The sequence below is a fragment of the Grampus griseus genome, assembly GCF_964374135.1.
Source record: "Grampus griseus genome assembly, chromosome: 16".
NCBI classification, from domain to species: Eukaryota; Metazoa; Chordata; class Mammalia; order Artiodactyla; family Delphinidae; genus Grampus; species Grampus griseus.
In genome coordinates this window covers 6,875,371-6,891,745 of record NC_139010.1, presented here as the reverse complement: position 1 = coordinate 6,891,745, position 16,375 = coordinate 6,875,371, and the positions used below count along the sequence as shown (strand labels likewise).

At 42.7% G+C, this 16,375-nt stretch overlaps 1 protein-coding gene across 2 annotated transcripts in view; it reads left to right on the top strand.

Moving 5' to 3' along the window:
• The window catches only part of PCNX2 (pecanex 2), a gene marked incomplete at its 5' end in the record, with an annotated part of 272,510 nt that overhangs the window by 49,763 nt on the left and 206,372 nt on the right, over positions 1 to 16,375 (top strand). For both annotated transcript variants that reach the window (XM_082673815.1, XM_082673816.1), the window contains 2 exons: positions 2,504 to 2,639; positions 9,847 to 9,992. In XM_082673815.1, coding sequence (XP_082529941.1) covers positions 2,504 to 2,639; positions 9,847 to 9,992 — 282 coding nt within the window. The remainder of the gene's footprint in view (positions 1 to 2,503; positions 2,640 to 9,846; positions 9,993 to 16,375) is intronic.

Genomic DNA, 16,375 nt, shown 5'->3' with positions numbered 1-16,375 from the left:
ACACATTACACCACTAGTATGGTCAGGAAGCAAAAGCACCCTTTATGGAACAATCATACAAATAATGGAAGGATAGGATTTTTAAGTTTTCAAAATCCATGTGCTTATCCCACCTGACTCATTTCTCAAACCCTGGTGTTAATGTACGATGTTTCCTAAGTGGTTCTTTACTTAGAAACCATTATTGAACAGTTATTGAAGGAGGCCTTTATTGAATGTATCATCAAATAGCCATAAATGTCTCAAAAATGTAGAGAAATCTGTGTGTTTGTGAGCACGTATGTGAGAATAGTGGACGTATTTTAAACACTGTTCCTGTAGAATAAGCATTTGTGTATTTGTGAATACAGTAGAAGGGAGTTGGGAAAAAGAAGGGTCTAAAAACTTGTTAGAAACTTTTCAATGAAACGTGAGATTAGAAATCAGAAGGCATTACTACTCAGCCTTAAGAAAAAGAACAAAATAATGCCGTTTGCAGCAACATGGATGGACCTAGAGTTTATCATACTAAGTGAGTAAGTCAAAGACAGAGAAAGACAAATACCATATGATATCACTTATATGTGGAATCTAAAATATGACACAAGTGAACCTATGTATGAAACAGAAACAGACTCACAGACACAGAGAACAGACTTGTGGTTGCCAAGGGGGAGAGGGGGTGGGGGAGGGATGGAGTGGGAGTTTGGGATTAGCAGATGCAAACTACTATATATGAAACAAATAAACAGCAAGGTCCTACTATATAGCACAGGGTTGTATATTCAAAATCCTGTAATAAACTGTACTGGAAAAGAATGTGAAAAAGAATATGTTTATCATGTATAACTGAATCACTTTGCTGTACATCAGGAACTAACACAACATTGCGAATCAACTATACTTCAGTAAAAAAATAAATAAAAAAAGGAAGGTGATGACATTAGTGCAACGTCTGCATTCTTGAGGTGGCTAGCGCAGCAACACAACTAAGGAGCCCGCGTGCTGCAACTAAGACCTGGTGCAACTAACTAACTAAATAAATATTAAAAGAAAAAAGAAAAATGCTGGAAACAATAATAAGATGTGTTATTTCAGAAACAGGAAGTCCAAAGGCTTGATCAGTGCAGGGTTGATTGGTCATCAAGAAACTAGTTTCCTTCTGTCTTTCAGCTCTGCTGTCCTCGGGCTTGTCCCTCACGATGGCAGTATCGCTGCTGCAGCTCTAAGGGTTTTTGATAAACATAGCGTATAAAGGTCAGGAGAGAGATGGTCTCTTACTTTTGTTACCTTTTAAGAAGTAGAACCCTCCTACACTGTTGGTGGGAATGTAAATTGGTACAGCCATTATGGAAAAACAGTATGGAGGTTCCTTAAAAAACTAAAAATAAAGCTACCCTATGATCTAGCAATCCCACTCTTGGGCATATATCCAGAGAAAACCATAATCCGAAAAGGTGCATGCACCCCAGTGTTCATTGCAGCACTATTTACAATAGTCAGGACGTGGAAGCAATCTGGATGTCCATTAACAGATGAATGGATAAAGAAGATTCGGTACATATATACAATGGAGTATTACTCAGCTATAGAAAAGAAGGAAATAATGCCATTTGCAGCAACGTGGATGGACCTAGAGATGATCATACTAAGTGAAGTAAATCAGAAAGAGAAAGACAAATATCATATGACATCACTTATATGTGGAATCTAAAAATGATACAAATGCACTTATTTACAAAACAGAAACAGACTCACAGACTTAGAAAACAGACTTATGTTTACCAAAGGGGAAAGATGGGGGGAGGGGTAAATTAGAAATTTGGGAGTAACATATACATACTACGATATATGAAATAGATAATCAGCAAGGACCTACTGCAGCACAGGGAGCTCTCCTCAGTATTTTGCAGTAACCTATATGGGAAAAGAATCTGAAAAAGAATAGATACATATACATATATGTCTGTAATACAACTGAATCATGTTGCTGTACACCTGAAACTAACATAACATTGTAAATCAACTCTACTTCAATAAAAAATAAATAAATTAAAAAAAATTTTAAAGGTAAAAACACTGAAAAAAAAAGAAGAAATAGAAACACTTGCTCGTGAGCATCCTTATCCACAGCTGCCTCCCCTTTGCTCTGCGGCAGCCTCTTAGGACAGCATTACGCTCCTGTGCCAGGGCTGGCCGGGGTGGTTGGCGTTCCCATGATGGGTGTGGGATGACCAGGATTTACCCCAGAGGCCAGGGAGGGACCTCATCTCTACTGAAGCACACCATCTCGGATGATTGAATAAAACTGGAGTTCCGTGTCGAATGTGTGCAAGATGATAGCCCTTCTGCCTGAAGGTGGCATGGCACACGTAATTTTCGACTCTGAACGGCTCACGCAAGGTGGCAGAGGCTTACCCGTGACCTGCGTTAAGGATCCCTGCTGCCCTTGTGTTTGCATGTAATAAGTAGATGACTTCTGGTACTTCCAGGTAACCGAAGCATTTGTTTTGCCCATCCTCAGAGACATACAGAGCAGCTCGTCCAGTACCACAACTTCCGAGAGTCAAGATCCTTCTTCAGGGGACCCTGTGGTCAGTGCCTTGCAACAACAGCTGTTGCTGATGGTGGCTCGGAGGACCCAGTCAGAAACCCCACGGGTACGTCCCAGCATTTTGTGAATGTTTGTGAATGTTCCAGAAGCAGGGATCCTGAAACCCGTCTCCAGGTTGGATTCCCTAATAGAATTAGCCCAGTCTTGTCCTGAATTTTACGTCAGCTGGGTTGTGGCTATATCACTTTGTGGTAGTCTACTGAACAAATGTGAAAAGAAACCTCTTAGATAACAGGTACCCTTCCGTTCATGCTAACGGGATTATTACTGTCTTAATTGCTCTTCCAAAAGCATTAGAAATTCATTTACATTGATCTTTGGTTGCCGGGAGGCACAAATCCCACGAGAGCTCACTTGGTTAGGATGGCATTTTTTCCCCCCATGGTTTGGAAAATATCTGGATTTTTGTTAATTTATTATAGCCTTATATTTTAAGCATGCAGAGATTTTTAAAGAGAATCTTGGCTTGAAGAGAGACTTTATTCTTGGAGCAAATGACATGATCATCACGGGGCTTAAAAGATGAAGCCTTGCACTGTTTTACTAAGAGATAACTTACTGATGTCCGTTCACTTATTCACTACACCTTTAATGAGACTCTGTGGGACACAGAGCAAAGAATTCAAAGAAAAGATAACATGGGAGCAAAGACATACAACCAGTTATGAATTTAGAGCTCCAGATTCCATCAGGACTTTCGGAGAATGAGGATGGAGAAGGCTCCTTAGGAGAAGAGACATTGGGCTAGACCTTGAAGGAAGGTGGATTTCAGTAAGTACAGATTGAAGGAAGAGGGTGATAGATGGGATACTGTCAAGTTAGTGTGAAGTTTCTTTATTGCTGTGTTTACCTTCCTCCTGACAATGTTTTGATTTCTTCTAGAGAATCTCTCACCTATAAAAAGAAATAATAGTTTTATATACGTTTTCATGAGTGCTTAACCAAATTTTTCCAAAAGATGCTTGATAGGAATCTTTACACTGTTTTTCAGATGTGCAGAAAAAATGTTGGGCTATCTTCTAACTGACCACATGTTTTTCTGGAGTCTTTATTCTTGCTGACTGGGTACGAGTTGGGAGGGCTGCATAGGGAGGACTTGAAAAAGCCAGTGAAGGGTAATCGGTGCTCTCAGGCTTGAAGGAGCTTCGGTAGGAATAAGCATTCAGTTAACTCAAAGGGTCAGTCTTCAGGGCTGTCTTCCCTTTCGTGTACTGGGTCTCTCCTACCCTTCCTCCCTTCGAGGACATCTGGGTGCAGGAGGAAGCTTTCCAACACCCCGGGAGGCGAGTGGAGGTGAGAGGGAGCCTCTGATGGCTGAGCAGGGCTGGTCCAGCAGATGCCTGGTCCCTGGGCATGCTGGGTGGTCCTGCCCAGTTAGGGTGCAGCGCTGGGGTCTCCCACCCTGCCTTTAGCCTCCAGCTCTGAGGACCCTGCATTCTGCGGCCTCCCCCTCTCCCTCAGTATCTTTCGGTTCACCAGTCTTTTCTATGTCTGGGTGTGCTCCCCTGGGCTCAGACCCCAGCTGCGCCCTCTGCACTCTGTGCCCTGTGTCCAGCCCCACCACGGCGGCCAGTACTAGTTCCCACCACAAGCCTTAGTGCAGGGGCGGCCCTGCAGAATGTGGGTTTTCTCTGAGAAACTTGCCTTCTCCTGAGACAGGCCTGGGTAAGCTTCAGCTCCCTACCACCCTTCCCCGTCTCCAGAACATCAGTACTGAACCCACAAGGAGGGGAAGGTTATATAAAAATATTCAGATAGTTTGGGAAGATGCAAATGTCTCAGATCCTGTGGGTGGCAGAATCCTAGGGAAACTAGGAATTTCGGATTGTCAGAGATGCAAATCCATTGACTTAGCGTCTGAAAAACATCCCAGGTAGAACAGAAACTCAGAGATAAGTAGATATTGCATGGATAAAACAGAAAGAGTTACACTACTCCTTATTTTACATTTAAAATTCTGTTAAGTGGCATGATTATGTAAATGAGTATATAAAAAACCTAAATTTATGTATGTATTGTTTCCCCTTTAACACTTAACCAAATTCATTGATGAACTTCAACTTTTTAAACTTTCTTAATTTTAAGTAGAATTTATAAACAATTTAAGTTTTACTCTAGGTAGGTATAGAGGAGGGAAAATGAAGATTGCTATCCGGGCTCCTATATAGACCCTAAATATTTACAAAGGTCTCATATCGAAAAGAATTCTTTAGTTCTACTATTTAGTTTTCCAAGTTTAATTGATGTCACCAGGGAATGCAGTTAGGTTTTGGCCACGAAATAAAAATTACGTTGGTTTCCTTGTCATGATCCCACACACATTTGGTAAAGATTTACTGTACCTTCAGCCCTGTGCTGAGGGCGAGGTAAACAGTGGGAAAGAGCCTCAGCCTCTGCCTTCAGGCAGTTTGTAATAACTGGTCAACCAGTTCAGTTCTGTAGGATGCAGCCTGTGATAAGGACAGACTCAGGTGCTATGGGACGGACAGGACGCAGGGGATCAGGAAGGCTTCCCCGGTGAGGAGAGATCTCAGCTGAAACGCGGAGGATGAGTTGAAGGTGGCAGAGAAATAACCTGGGTGTGGCCTGCAGGTGAGCTCACTGCCTGGAGAGTGGAGGCACAGGGATAGCCACAGCAGGAGGAGCTGATTCTTAGATAGTCCAGCGAAACCCAGCCCTATTCCTTAGGGCTCTGCAGACTTCCCGTCCCCCATCCTCCCTCCCTCCCCCACTCCCTTCTTCACGGCTGCTCGAGTGCAGCATGTGTCACCTGGGACACCCTCTCCATTACTTCAGTTTTGTAGGTAAGTCCATTTGTGTCGTATTTTAGATTCCACATAGAAGTGATCTCATATGGTATTTGTCTTTCTCCTTCTGACTTACTTCGCTTAGTATGATCATCTCTAGGTCCATCCATGTTGCTGCAAGGGTACCATTATTTTGAACAGTAGATCTTTTCAGGTAGCTTGGGGGAGGGGCATGGACCTTTACATTCTTTTTAAAAAATTTTTTTATTTTTAAAGATTTTTTTTTTGATGCAGACCACTTTTTTTTTTTTTTTTTAAATCTTTATTGAATTTGTTACAATATTGCTTCTGTTTTCTGTTTTGGTGTTTTTGGCACATGCACGTGGAATCTTAGCTCCCCAACCAGGGATCGACCCCGCACCCCCTGCACTGGGAGGCAAAGTCTTAACCACTGAATTGCCAGGGAAGTCCCCTTTACATTCTTAAATGTTTTAATTCTACCAAAGATTATTTCTGAAATGTACTATATACTTCTGTACCTTCTTTAACTGAACGTGCGGATCATTATTTAAGCTGTTCTTGATAATTCAGGTTCACGAAACGGACCTTGGTATTGTGCTGTCAGTACAGATCCATATGGGGGGTGGTGAGCAAATGCAATTATCTTGTTTCTTAAAAAGGACTTGTGTTCAATTTACACCCCGCCCCCCTACTTTTACTAATCTCTTTCTTCTGATCATAGAATAAAACTTGCAGGCCTGACTTGCAGGCAGCGTGATGTGATTGTTCTTGGGTGAGGCGTAATTAATGAATCAGAGACAGACCCGGCCCCTTGGTTAGTGTGTCTCTGTGTTTACCTAAGTCATAGATATGGAACCCCCCTTAGTCGCCACTGTGGGTCCTCACCCCTGCCAGCTCCTTCATCACTGATGGTTGCCAGGAGCTCTGCGTTAGACCCCTTTATTCCTTTCTGGGGGTAATCACCTTGTTCGCTCCGATGGCTCACTTCTCTCTCTCTTTCTGGGTATATAGATGCAGATATAGACATGTTTATACTTGTGTGTATGTGTGTGTCACCGTGTTACACAGGCTGGTTGGCTTGTCTACTCCCCAGGAGTTCCTAAACCCCTTTAAGGTAGAAACTCTGTCTTGTTATTCTTTGGATTTTCAGCTTATATTACATATCATATCTGGCTTATATAACCTGCATAATAAATATTTGTTGGATGAGTGAATAAATGAATGATTAAAACGATGAGAAAATTTTGAATTTGAGAGACTTACCTGGTGGTCCAGTGGTTAAGACTCTGTGCTTCCACTGTAGGGGGTTCGCGTTTGATCCCTGGTCAGGGAACTAAGATCCTGCATGCCACGCAGTGCAGGGGGAAAAGAAAATTTGAATTTGAAATTTATACCAGAAAACAGGCTAAGTATAATTGCTGTGATTCACTGAAACATCGAGCCCTGTGCTTCCTTGCTATTTAAAGCAAATAATGAAATTCGATGAACCTCATTTTCTGATAAAGGAAGTTGTTATGGGCTGATTTGGGCTCCCTCAAAATTCATATGCTGCCATTGTAACCCCCATGACTTCAGAATGTGACTGTATTTGGAATAGGACCTTTAAAGAGGTGATTAAGTTAAAATGAGGTCATTAGGGTAGAACCTAATCCAGTAGGGCTGATGTCCTTTGAAGAAGCGGAGATCAGGACACAGATACACATAGAGGGAAACCATGTGAAGACACAGGGAGAAGACGGCCGTCTGCCAGCCAAGGAGAGAGGCCTCAGAAGAAACCACTCCTGCCAACACCTTGATCTTGGGCTTTCGGCCTCCAGAATAATAACACCTACGTGGAAGAGTTACTGTGAGGTTTAAAGATGGCAGAATTATGCCTTTAATAATCAGTGTCAATTATTAATATCATCAAAATTTTTATTAGGTATGCGGAGCTCTTGAATGTTTCAGGGAGCTTGGGGGATATACAGTTCTCCTGTCTAAGCCGCCCCATCTGTGGTACTTCGTTGTAGCAACCCTAGTAAACTAACACAGAAATCAAACCGTTTTTTCTTGGCATTAAATTCTGAGATGTTTCTTAAACAAGGATTTCCATTTAAACAGCAATAAATAGCACAATATGCCAGAATCTTTAATAAGTTTTGCAGAAAATGTAGACGTAGTCTTCCCGTGATTTTTTTATACCAACCTTCCCTAAAACTGCTCTCACTGAAGGAGAGTATTTTTCTTACTATTCAAAAGAATGCTGTCACCTTCACTGTTGCTTATCCTTGACCTGTTTACACATCATACCTGAATTCCCACATCACAGAACGGTGAACCATGCTCAGCTTGTACACGTATTTCTTACTTGCTCTCTTTATCCACGGAGCATGAGGGAAAAGGATCTCTTTTGGGGGGAAGGTTTACTCTAAACCACAAATTCATTGTCATTAAAAGAAGATGCCGTTCTTGCTGACATGACAGCAGGCAGTTTCCACGAAGCTCTCTTTTCTGTTGGAGTCGCATTCCAGACACAAACAGCACTTAAAATCTCAACTTTCCTGTAATAACACAGCCCAATCCATCCTGTATATTGCTGACCTGTATATTGCCTTCACGATGGATCGACTTTCCCTTGAAATGCCTTTCGCGTTTATAGTCTGAATAACCCTGTGCTCTATAGCTGAGTCAGGGAATTAGCATCTGGGAACAGAGAGGTGGTAAAGTCAGCCTCCTTGGAGGGTACCACGTGGCCTCCAGTGAAGCAGGTGTGCTGCCCTCATGCATGCCAGGCATTTTGACATCAGCGGCTTTCACTGAATTAAGGAAAAGTTATGTAGTCTGCCCAAGTAGAGCCTTCTACTTTGCAAGTCAGAGAGAAGTGTGTGAGACCTTTACAAGTCAGCATCCCCTCCACGGCTGCTCTTCTGTGCTGTCTTCCTCCCTTTTCTTACTTTGGTCCTTCTTATCAGTCTCCTGTGTTTTATGTCAGTCAGCCTACAGGAAATCAGAGCCTACCGAAAATCTTTCTGGGAAAAATGGAGGGCAAAAGCAAACAAGTAAAAATACAAACTAGAATAATCCACCCATTCTACTTTTAGATGTTTATCCCAAAGAGCCTACAGCAGGGACTTGAACGGATATTTGCACGTGCGTGTTCACAGCAGCATCATTCACGATTGTGAACAGCGAATATTCCACCGAGGGGGTAGGGGAAGCAACCTCAGCGTCTGTCAGCAGATGAATGAATAAACAATATGCGGTCTAGCCATACACCAGAATTGTATTCAGCTTTAAAAAGGAAGGAAATTCTGAGACTTGCTATGTGGATGAATCTTGAGGTCACTATGCTAAATGAAGTAAGCCAGTCAGAAAAGGACAAATACTGTATAATTCCACTTACAGGAGGTCCCTTGAGGAATCAGATTCCTGGAGACAGAAAATAGAAGGATGGTTGTCAGGCTGGGGGAGGAGAGAGTGGGGGTGTCAGTGTTCGATGTGGACAGTTTCGGTTTTGCAAGATGAAAAAGTTCCTGAGATCTCTTGCAATATGATTATTGCAATATGATTATTGTCACTACTGAAATGTATACTTACAAAATGGTCAAGATGGTGAATTTTACATTATATATTTTTTTAACCACAATTATCAAAAAAAAGAGACAGAAATAGAAGATGTACAGGGGGCTGGGGCTCATTAAGTATTTGTTCAGCAAATGAATGAAGACTAATATTTTTCAAAGCTGAGTTCCCCTCCGTTGGACTAGAGCCAATCAGATGAATTTGGGGTGAAAATGTTTTCAATCTGAGATTAAATTCCCCCATTTGTTTCTGTTTTATTGGCTTATACTTTTTCTATAAATATTTTATTTTTTCTTGTATTGAGCTTCACTGAGGACCTACATATCGTCAGTGAAAATATTTTTACTTATAGTAAAATTTAAATATTTATCTCAGCATTACATTAAATAACATACCTTTCAAAAATTAAGTCATTTAAGGTCTTTTGCTGAATTCTGATCTTTCGTAAGAATTATTTTCATGGCAGTTTCTTGGCCTGACAGCAGTATTTTGATATGTGTAGCATAATTTTAATGTTACATTATAATGAAATTGAAGTAAGTTGGTAAAAAAGACCTTTTCTCCAACAAGGATCTACTGAATAGCACAGGGAACTATACTCAATATTTTGTAATAACCTATAAGGGAAAAGAATCTGAAAGAGAATATATATATATATATAACTGAATCACTTTGCTGTACACCTGAAACTAACACAACATTGTAAATCAAGTGTACTTTGGTACAAAAAAAGAACTGAAAAAAACGACCTTTTCTGTTGATTATCATCCTTTTCTTAGGGTACTCATTTTTTATGAACTGTGTTGGTTTCCATTTCAGAATTTGAACATCTGCTTTTAGTACTTTTAAATCAGGAGGTTTATTTATGATAATAACATGTCAATGTGAGACCCTCTCTCTGTTTTTTCTTTCGGCCTCTAAAAGCATCTGAGTCAGGATCTAGAAGACTCTTCCTGTTCTTCCACACAAGGAAAATTTAACCGAGAGCAGTTCTACAAGTTTATCATCTTCCCTGGCAAGTGGATTAAGGTCTGGTATGATCGCCTTACCTTGCTGGCGTTACTTGATCGGTAAGCTGCTGGGCACGCACGCGTACGGGTGAAAGACACGAGGGGCGTGTGGCGGCTTGCGCTCACGTGCTGATAGCAAGGAATTTGGCTGCAGGCTGAGGTTCTCTGGGGGCATTTTCAAGGTGTCCACCCTTTGTGCTGCACACCCAGAGTCAAAGCAGTGAGATCTTGACAACTGAAGAAATTGTCATTGAGCGATTACAATGGGAGCTAGGAGAACTGGGTAAAAGGGTTTAGCCTTAAGGTTAGCTTTGGGGTCCGTATTATGCCTTGGTCTGCTCACGGCCTGCCAATTTTTGTAGGAGGACTTGCGGCTCCTGTACGCAGGACAGGGCCTGGGTGCCTGGCTGTGGTGTGGGGAGGAGAGGAGGAACACCAGGTGGCTGGGGTGGTGATGTCTGGCCCTTTCCTTTCATGACTTGGGTTCTTCTTCTCTCTATCCTGTAATTTCAGGATATCCTGATCTTTCCTTTAAACCCTGTTACTCTTCCCCACCACTGCTCCTCAAGATGTAACGCTGTGGGAGCTGAGGGTACTGGGTGGGGAGGTGGAAGCAGAGGCTGGGGGGGTCAGGTTGGCTAAGGCGTGATGGAGTTGGGGCCAGGTAGGGGACTTATCCCCACCTCAAGATACACAGAGGACCGCATTGTGGCCTTCAGAGGCTGTGGGTTTGGAAAAGTGTGATGCCGTTACTAACGGTGTCATCAGCAAATGCTGAGTTTCACTGTTAAATGCCAGCCAGTGCACTCTCTACGTCTGCATCTTTATTCCCGTCCTGCCCCTAGGTTCTTCAGAACCATCTTTGTTTTTTGTTTTTTTTTTTAGATTCCATATATATATGTGTTAGCATACGGTATTTGATTTTCTCTTTCTGACTTACTTCACTCTGTATGACAGACTCTAGGTCCATCCACCTCACTACACATAACTCGATTTTGTTTCTTTTTACGGCTGAGTAATATTCCATTGTATATATGTGCCACATCTTCTTTATCCATTCATCTTTCGATGGACACTTAGGTTGCTTCCATGTCCTGGCTATACTCCAAGAAGGATGTTAAAAAAAAAAGCCAGCCAGCGGGGCAGTGGGAGGACTGGCTGTCTGCTTTGCTGTAGTTGGTCCCCCAGGGACTACTTGTTATAGTAATGTCTTAAATGGTATGATCACATACTGAAAAACTATAGTCATGCACAATTACAACAGTAAATTTCAGGACCTACGGGTCAGGGAATGGAGTTACAATGGTTTTTCTAACAACACTGTGTTACCCAAGGGGCACACACTTAAGACAAAGCCTTCGTATTTAACTAAAATAATTCAGGATAATACAGTCTGCTAAAGGAGGCAGTTTTTTGGAAATACTCATTTAAAAAGAAATTACTGGGCTTCCCTGGTGGCGCAGTGGTTAAGAATCCACCTGCCAATGCAGGGGACACGGGTTCCAGACCTGGTCCAGGAGGATCCCACATGCCGCGGAGCAACTCAGCCCGCGCGCCACAACTACTGAGCCTGCGCTCTAGAGCTCATGAGCCACAGCTACTGAGCCTGTGAGCCACAACTACTGAAGCCCACACACCTAGAGCCCGAGCTCCACAACAAGAGAAGCCACCGCAATGAGAAGCCCGCGCACCACAATGAAGAGTAGCCCCCTCTCGCCGCAACTAGAGAAAGCCCGCGCGCAGCAACGAAGACCCAACGCAGCCAAAAATAAATAAATAAATAAATTGAAAAAAAACAGGGATTCACACGGTAGATTTTACATTTTTGACAATGAAAGCTATATCGTTATTTGAAAAGGCATACATAAATTACATTAGATATTCATCGCGGGTATTTAAAATCACAGGTGGATGAGAGAAGTTGAATTTGCCAAATGAAAGCTTAGAAAGAAAATGTATGCATAATAAAGAACAAACTGCGAGGGTTGGCAGGAAGTGGAAGAAATTGGTGAATAACAGGCACTGAAATCGGACTAGTCACTGCTCTGAACTCCCACAGGGTAAGGCCTTCAGCTCGATGTTTCTCAGCTTTCCGCTGGAATTCAGGCTGATCTTCCTTGAACGGGTCTCCATATCCTCTGATCGTAGTGGCGTCACGGGTTTCTGTGATTGCAGCCTCTTCTGTTTGCCTTCAGTTTGCCATCCATTCTGTTCCGATATTTTCAGACTTGTCTTTGTTTTCCTTTCTCATTTTCTCTTCTTTTCTCTTCTGCCATTACCCCATCTTGCAAAACACCTAGGTTTCCTTTTCATTTAATTAGTTTATCAGGTTGGCATCTAAAATCAAAAAGCTGCCTGTCTGAGCATCATTTCATTTCATGTATTCATTCATTCAACACATTTTAAAAATAAAGCAAAAATTGAAGCACCTACTCCATGCTAGGCTCTATACAGAACCCTGTGTATAGGGCAGTGAATGAAACAGACACGGTCTCTGCACTAAGGGAGCCCGACTCCACTGGGGGAGGTGGGATTTGAGACAGCAAATGGTACTGGGTGCCATGGAAGACACGGAACCTGGGGGAGGAGAGGCACGGATGTCAGGACAGGTGGCTGCAGAAGGCTTATCTGAGGATAAACAGATATGAAATACGGCAGGGAGCTAGCCACGTGACAAGTAGGGGGAAACTCACTATCATCACTGTCATGGCGAGGACGTGCTCTCGTATTTCCCATCCTTACAAATCCTCTCGACCACTTTCCCCCCAGCTGCTGTCCAGGCTCCCTTGCAGCAGAGCTCCTTGGAGCGTTACCTATGCTTTTTCCAGTTTCTCTTCTCCCATTTTCTCATAAACCCATTGCATTCAGCCTCCTCTGATCCCAGGACTCCGTGGAGCCTGCCCTGGTCCAGGTCACTGTTGACCCTGTCGTTCAGGTCGCTAGACCCTCCGTCTTGGTTTACTTTCTTGTCTGGGCTCCCAGGGCTCAGCCCTCTCCTGGTTTCCCTTCTGCCTTGTTGGGTCGCTCCTTCCTGGTCACCTTTGCAGGTAACCACTTCCCGTTGGTGTCTTTAGGAGCTGCACAGCTCTTGCTTTTTCTACCCTCTTTTCTTTAGTGATCGCGTTTAGTCTCATGGCTTTTAAATCCCATTGATCCGCCAGTGACTGTCAGATTTCTGTCTCCAACTTGGACCTATTGCCCCAATTCTCGACTTGTGTCTCTAACTACGGGATTGACATCTCATGATCGGAGATCATGTTTCAGAGTCGAAACAGCTCTTCATCTCTGCCTTATCCCAAGTTTGCTCCATCTTCAGTCTCCCCCACCTCAGCTGCTGACAGACCTATCCTTCCAGGTTCTCAGGTTAAAAATCTTGCTGTCATCCTTTCACACCCACATTCAGCTTCTCATAGGAAATTATGTTTCCTGCTCCTTCAGATGTGTCTGCTGCACCTTCCACCTTCAATGTAACCACCCTTGTCTGAGCTGCTTTCATCTCCCATCTGAGTTACTGCAAGAGCATCTCCTGCTCAAACCCATTCTCCCTGTACGCTATTCTTTTTTAAAAAAATTTTATCGAAGTATAGTTGATTCACAATGTTGTGTTAATTTCTGCTATACTGCAAAGTGACTCAGTTATACATATATCTATTTTTTCAGATTCTTTTCCATTATGGTTTATCACAGGGTATTGAATATAGTTCCCTGTGCTATACAGTAGGTCCTTGTTGTTTATTTTATATATAGTAGTATGTATCTGTTAATCTCATACTCAATTTATTCCCCTCTTCCTCTTTCGTAGCCATAAGTTTGTTTTTTCTGTCTATGAGTTTATTCGTATCATTTTTTTGAGATTCCACATATAAGTGATATCATGTGATATTTATCTTTCTCTATCTGACTTACTTCACTTAGTATGATAATCTCTAGGTCCATCCATGTTGCTGCACATGGCATTATTTCATTCTTTTTTATGACTGAGTAGTACTCCAATGCATATATGTACCACATCTTATTTATCCATTCATCTGTCGATGTTCATTTAGGTTGCTTCCATGTCTTGGCTATTGTAACTAGTGCTGCAATGAACATTTCGGTGCATGTATATTTCTGAATTAGAGTTTTGTCTGGGTAAATGCCCAGGAGTGGGTTTGCTCGATCTATAGTAACTCTATTTTTAGTTTTTTTGAGAAACCTCCATAGGGAACTGTTCTCCATAATGGCTGCACCAATTCACATTCCCACCAGCATCTCCCTGTACACTCTTCTTAACACAACAGAGTGAGGCTGGCCTTCCTATTCTGCACCACGCCAAGCCCTCTTCCAGCCTGAAGACCTTTGCACTGGCTGTTCCCTCCACCTGGAGTGCTCTCTCCTTAGATACCTGCACGACCAACCCTTTGGTCTTTTAAGTGTCTTTTCTCAGTGAGTCTTAGCCTGACGTTCCTGTTGAAAATTCCATCAGCTCCCTGCCCGGACAGTCGTAGGTCCTCTCACCTTGTTCTATTCGTTTTTCTATTGCACTAATCATCTTCAGGTACTATATCATGTACTCATTTTGTGTGTATTACTTATTTTATGTCACTGCCCACTGGAAAGGAAACTTCATGATTTTCATTCACTGATGTATTCCCAGCACCCAGAGCAGTGCCGAGCCCTTTTATTATGTGAACAAATGACTCGACTTCCCTTAGCAAAGCAGCTCCCCTTCCCCATTTCTGCCATTAAGATCCTCTTCCCCCAGATTGAAATCTTGGAATCGTCTTTATTCTTTCAACCAGTCTTTCACTGTAGATAATCCATTCAGTCACAGGGTCCTTTCTGCCTCGTTCTGTATTGTGTCTGAAAGTCACGTGTCCTTTCCAGTTCTCCAGCTGTGTCACTTTCCCAGGCCTTCCTTACTTCTCTCTGGGAGTATTATTTATCCTTTCCCCTTCAGTGCATCTTGTTAACCTCTGCAACATAAATCTTTCTAAAGTAAAGCCCTAATCATGACACTCCTTGTCCAGTGAGCAAACTTCTTAACCCAATATTTCATATTGATATACAAGGGAATGTGCGTGGGGGGGAGTGATGGTGGAGAGGCTGAGGGCAGAGGAATGGAGTCCTGGTGGAGGAGAATCTGGGAAAAAAATACTTTTCAGGAACTTTATTCTTTCCCTTTAAATAGGAAAGAAAATTTTTTTTTTTTTTTTTTAATTTATTTGGCCATGCCAGGATCTTTGTTGCGGCATGCGGGATCTCGTTCTCTGACCAGGGATTGAACCCGGGCCCCCTGCGTGGGATTGCAGAGTCTTAACCACTAGGCCACCAGCGAAGTCCCAGAGGTTTGGTTTTTCTCATTGAAATTTTTGTTTTGTTTTATTTCCTAAGTCTTTATATTGTTTTAGGTAGACACATCAAAATGTTATGGGCACACTGAAGAATACATACTGTATTTTATGGACCTGAGCTAACAAATACATTTAGCTCTATAAAAAGTGCATAGTAGAAAATAAAAAAAACACAAAAATTTCCCTTTTCGCCAAATATGTATTGCCCCCCCCATATTTTAAAAAATATTCCACATGAGCGTCTTAATGTCTGAGCTCTTCTCATTTCTGTACTTCTCAGTTCTATATGATTGTCTGATTAAAAAACGGGCAAAAGATATGAACAGATACCTCACCCCAGAAGATATACAGATGGCAAATACACATGTGAAAAAAGGCTCCACATCGTATATCATTAGGGAATTATGAACTAAAACAATGATGAGATGCCACTACACGCCTGTTAGAATGGCCAAATCCAAAACACTGATAACACCACAGGGTGTGGAGCAATAGGGACTCTCATTTCATTGCTGGTGGGATTGCAAAATGGTTCAGCCACTTTGGAAGACAGCTTGGCACTTTCTTCCAGACTAAACATACTAGTACCATTTGACCCAGCAATCACGCTCCTTACGTCCACACAAAAACCTGCACACAAATGTTTATGGATACTTTATTCATAATTTTTTTCGTAAGTTTGATATTTATTTATTTATTTATGGCTGTGTTGGGTCTTCATTGCTGCGGGCGTTCTCTAGTTGCAGCAAGCGGGGGCTATTCTTCATTGCGGTGCGCAGGCTTCTCATTGCAGTGGCTTCTCTTGTTGCGGAGCACCGGCTCTAGGCACGTGGGCTTCAGTAGTTGCGGCACACGGGCTCAGTAGTTGTGGCTCTCGGCCTCTAGAGCGCAGGCTCCGTAGTTGTGGCGCACGGGCTTAGTAGCTCTGAGGCATGTGGGATCTTCCCGGACCAGGGCTCGAACCCGTGTCCCCTGCATTGGCAGGTGGATTCTTTTTTTTTTTTTTTTTTGCGGTACGCGGGCCTCTCACTGTTGTGGCCTCTCCCGTTGCGGAGCACAGGCTCCAGACGCGCAGGCTCAGTGGCCATGGCTCACGGGCCCAGCCACTCC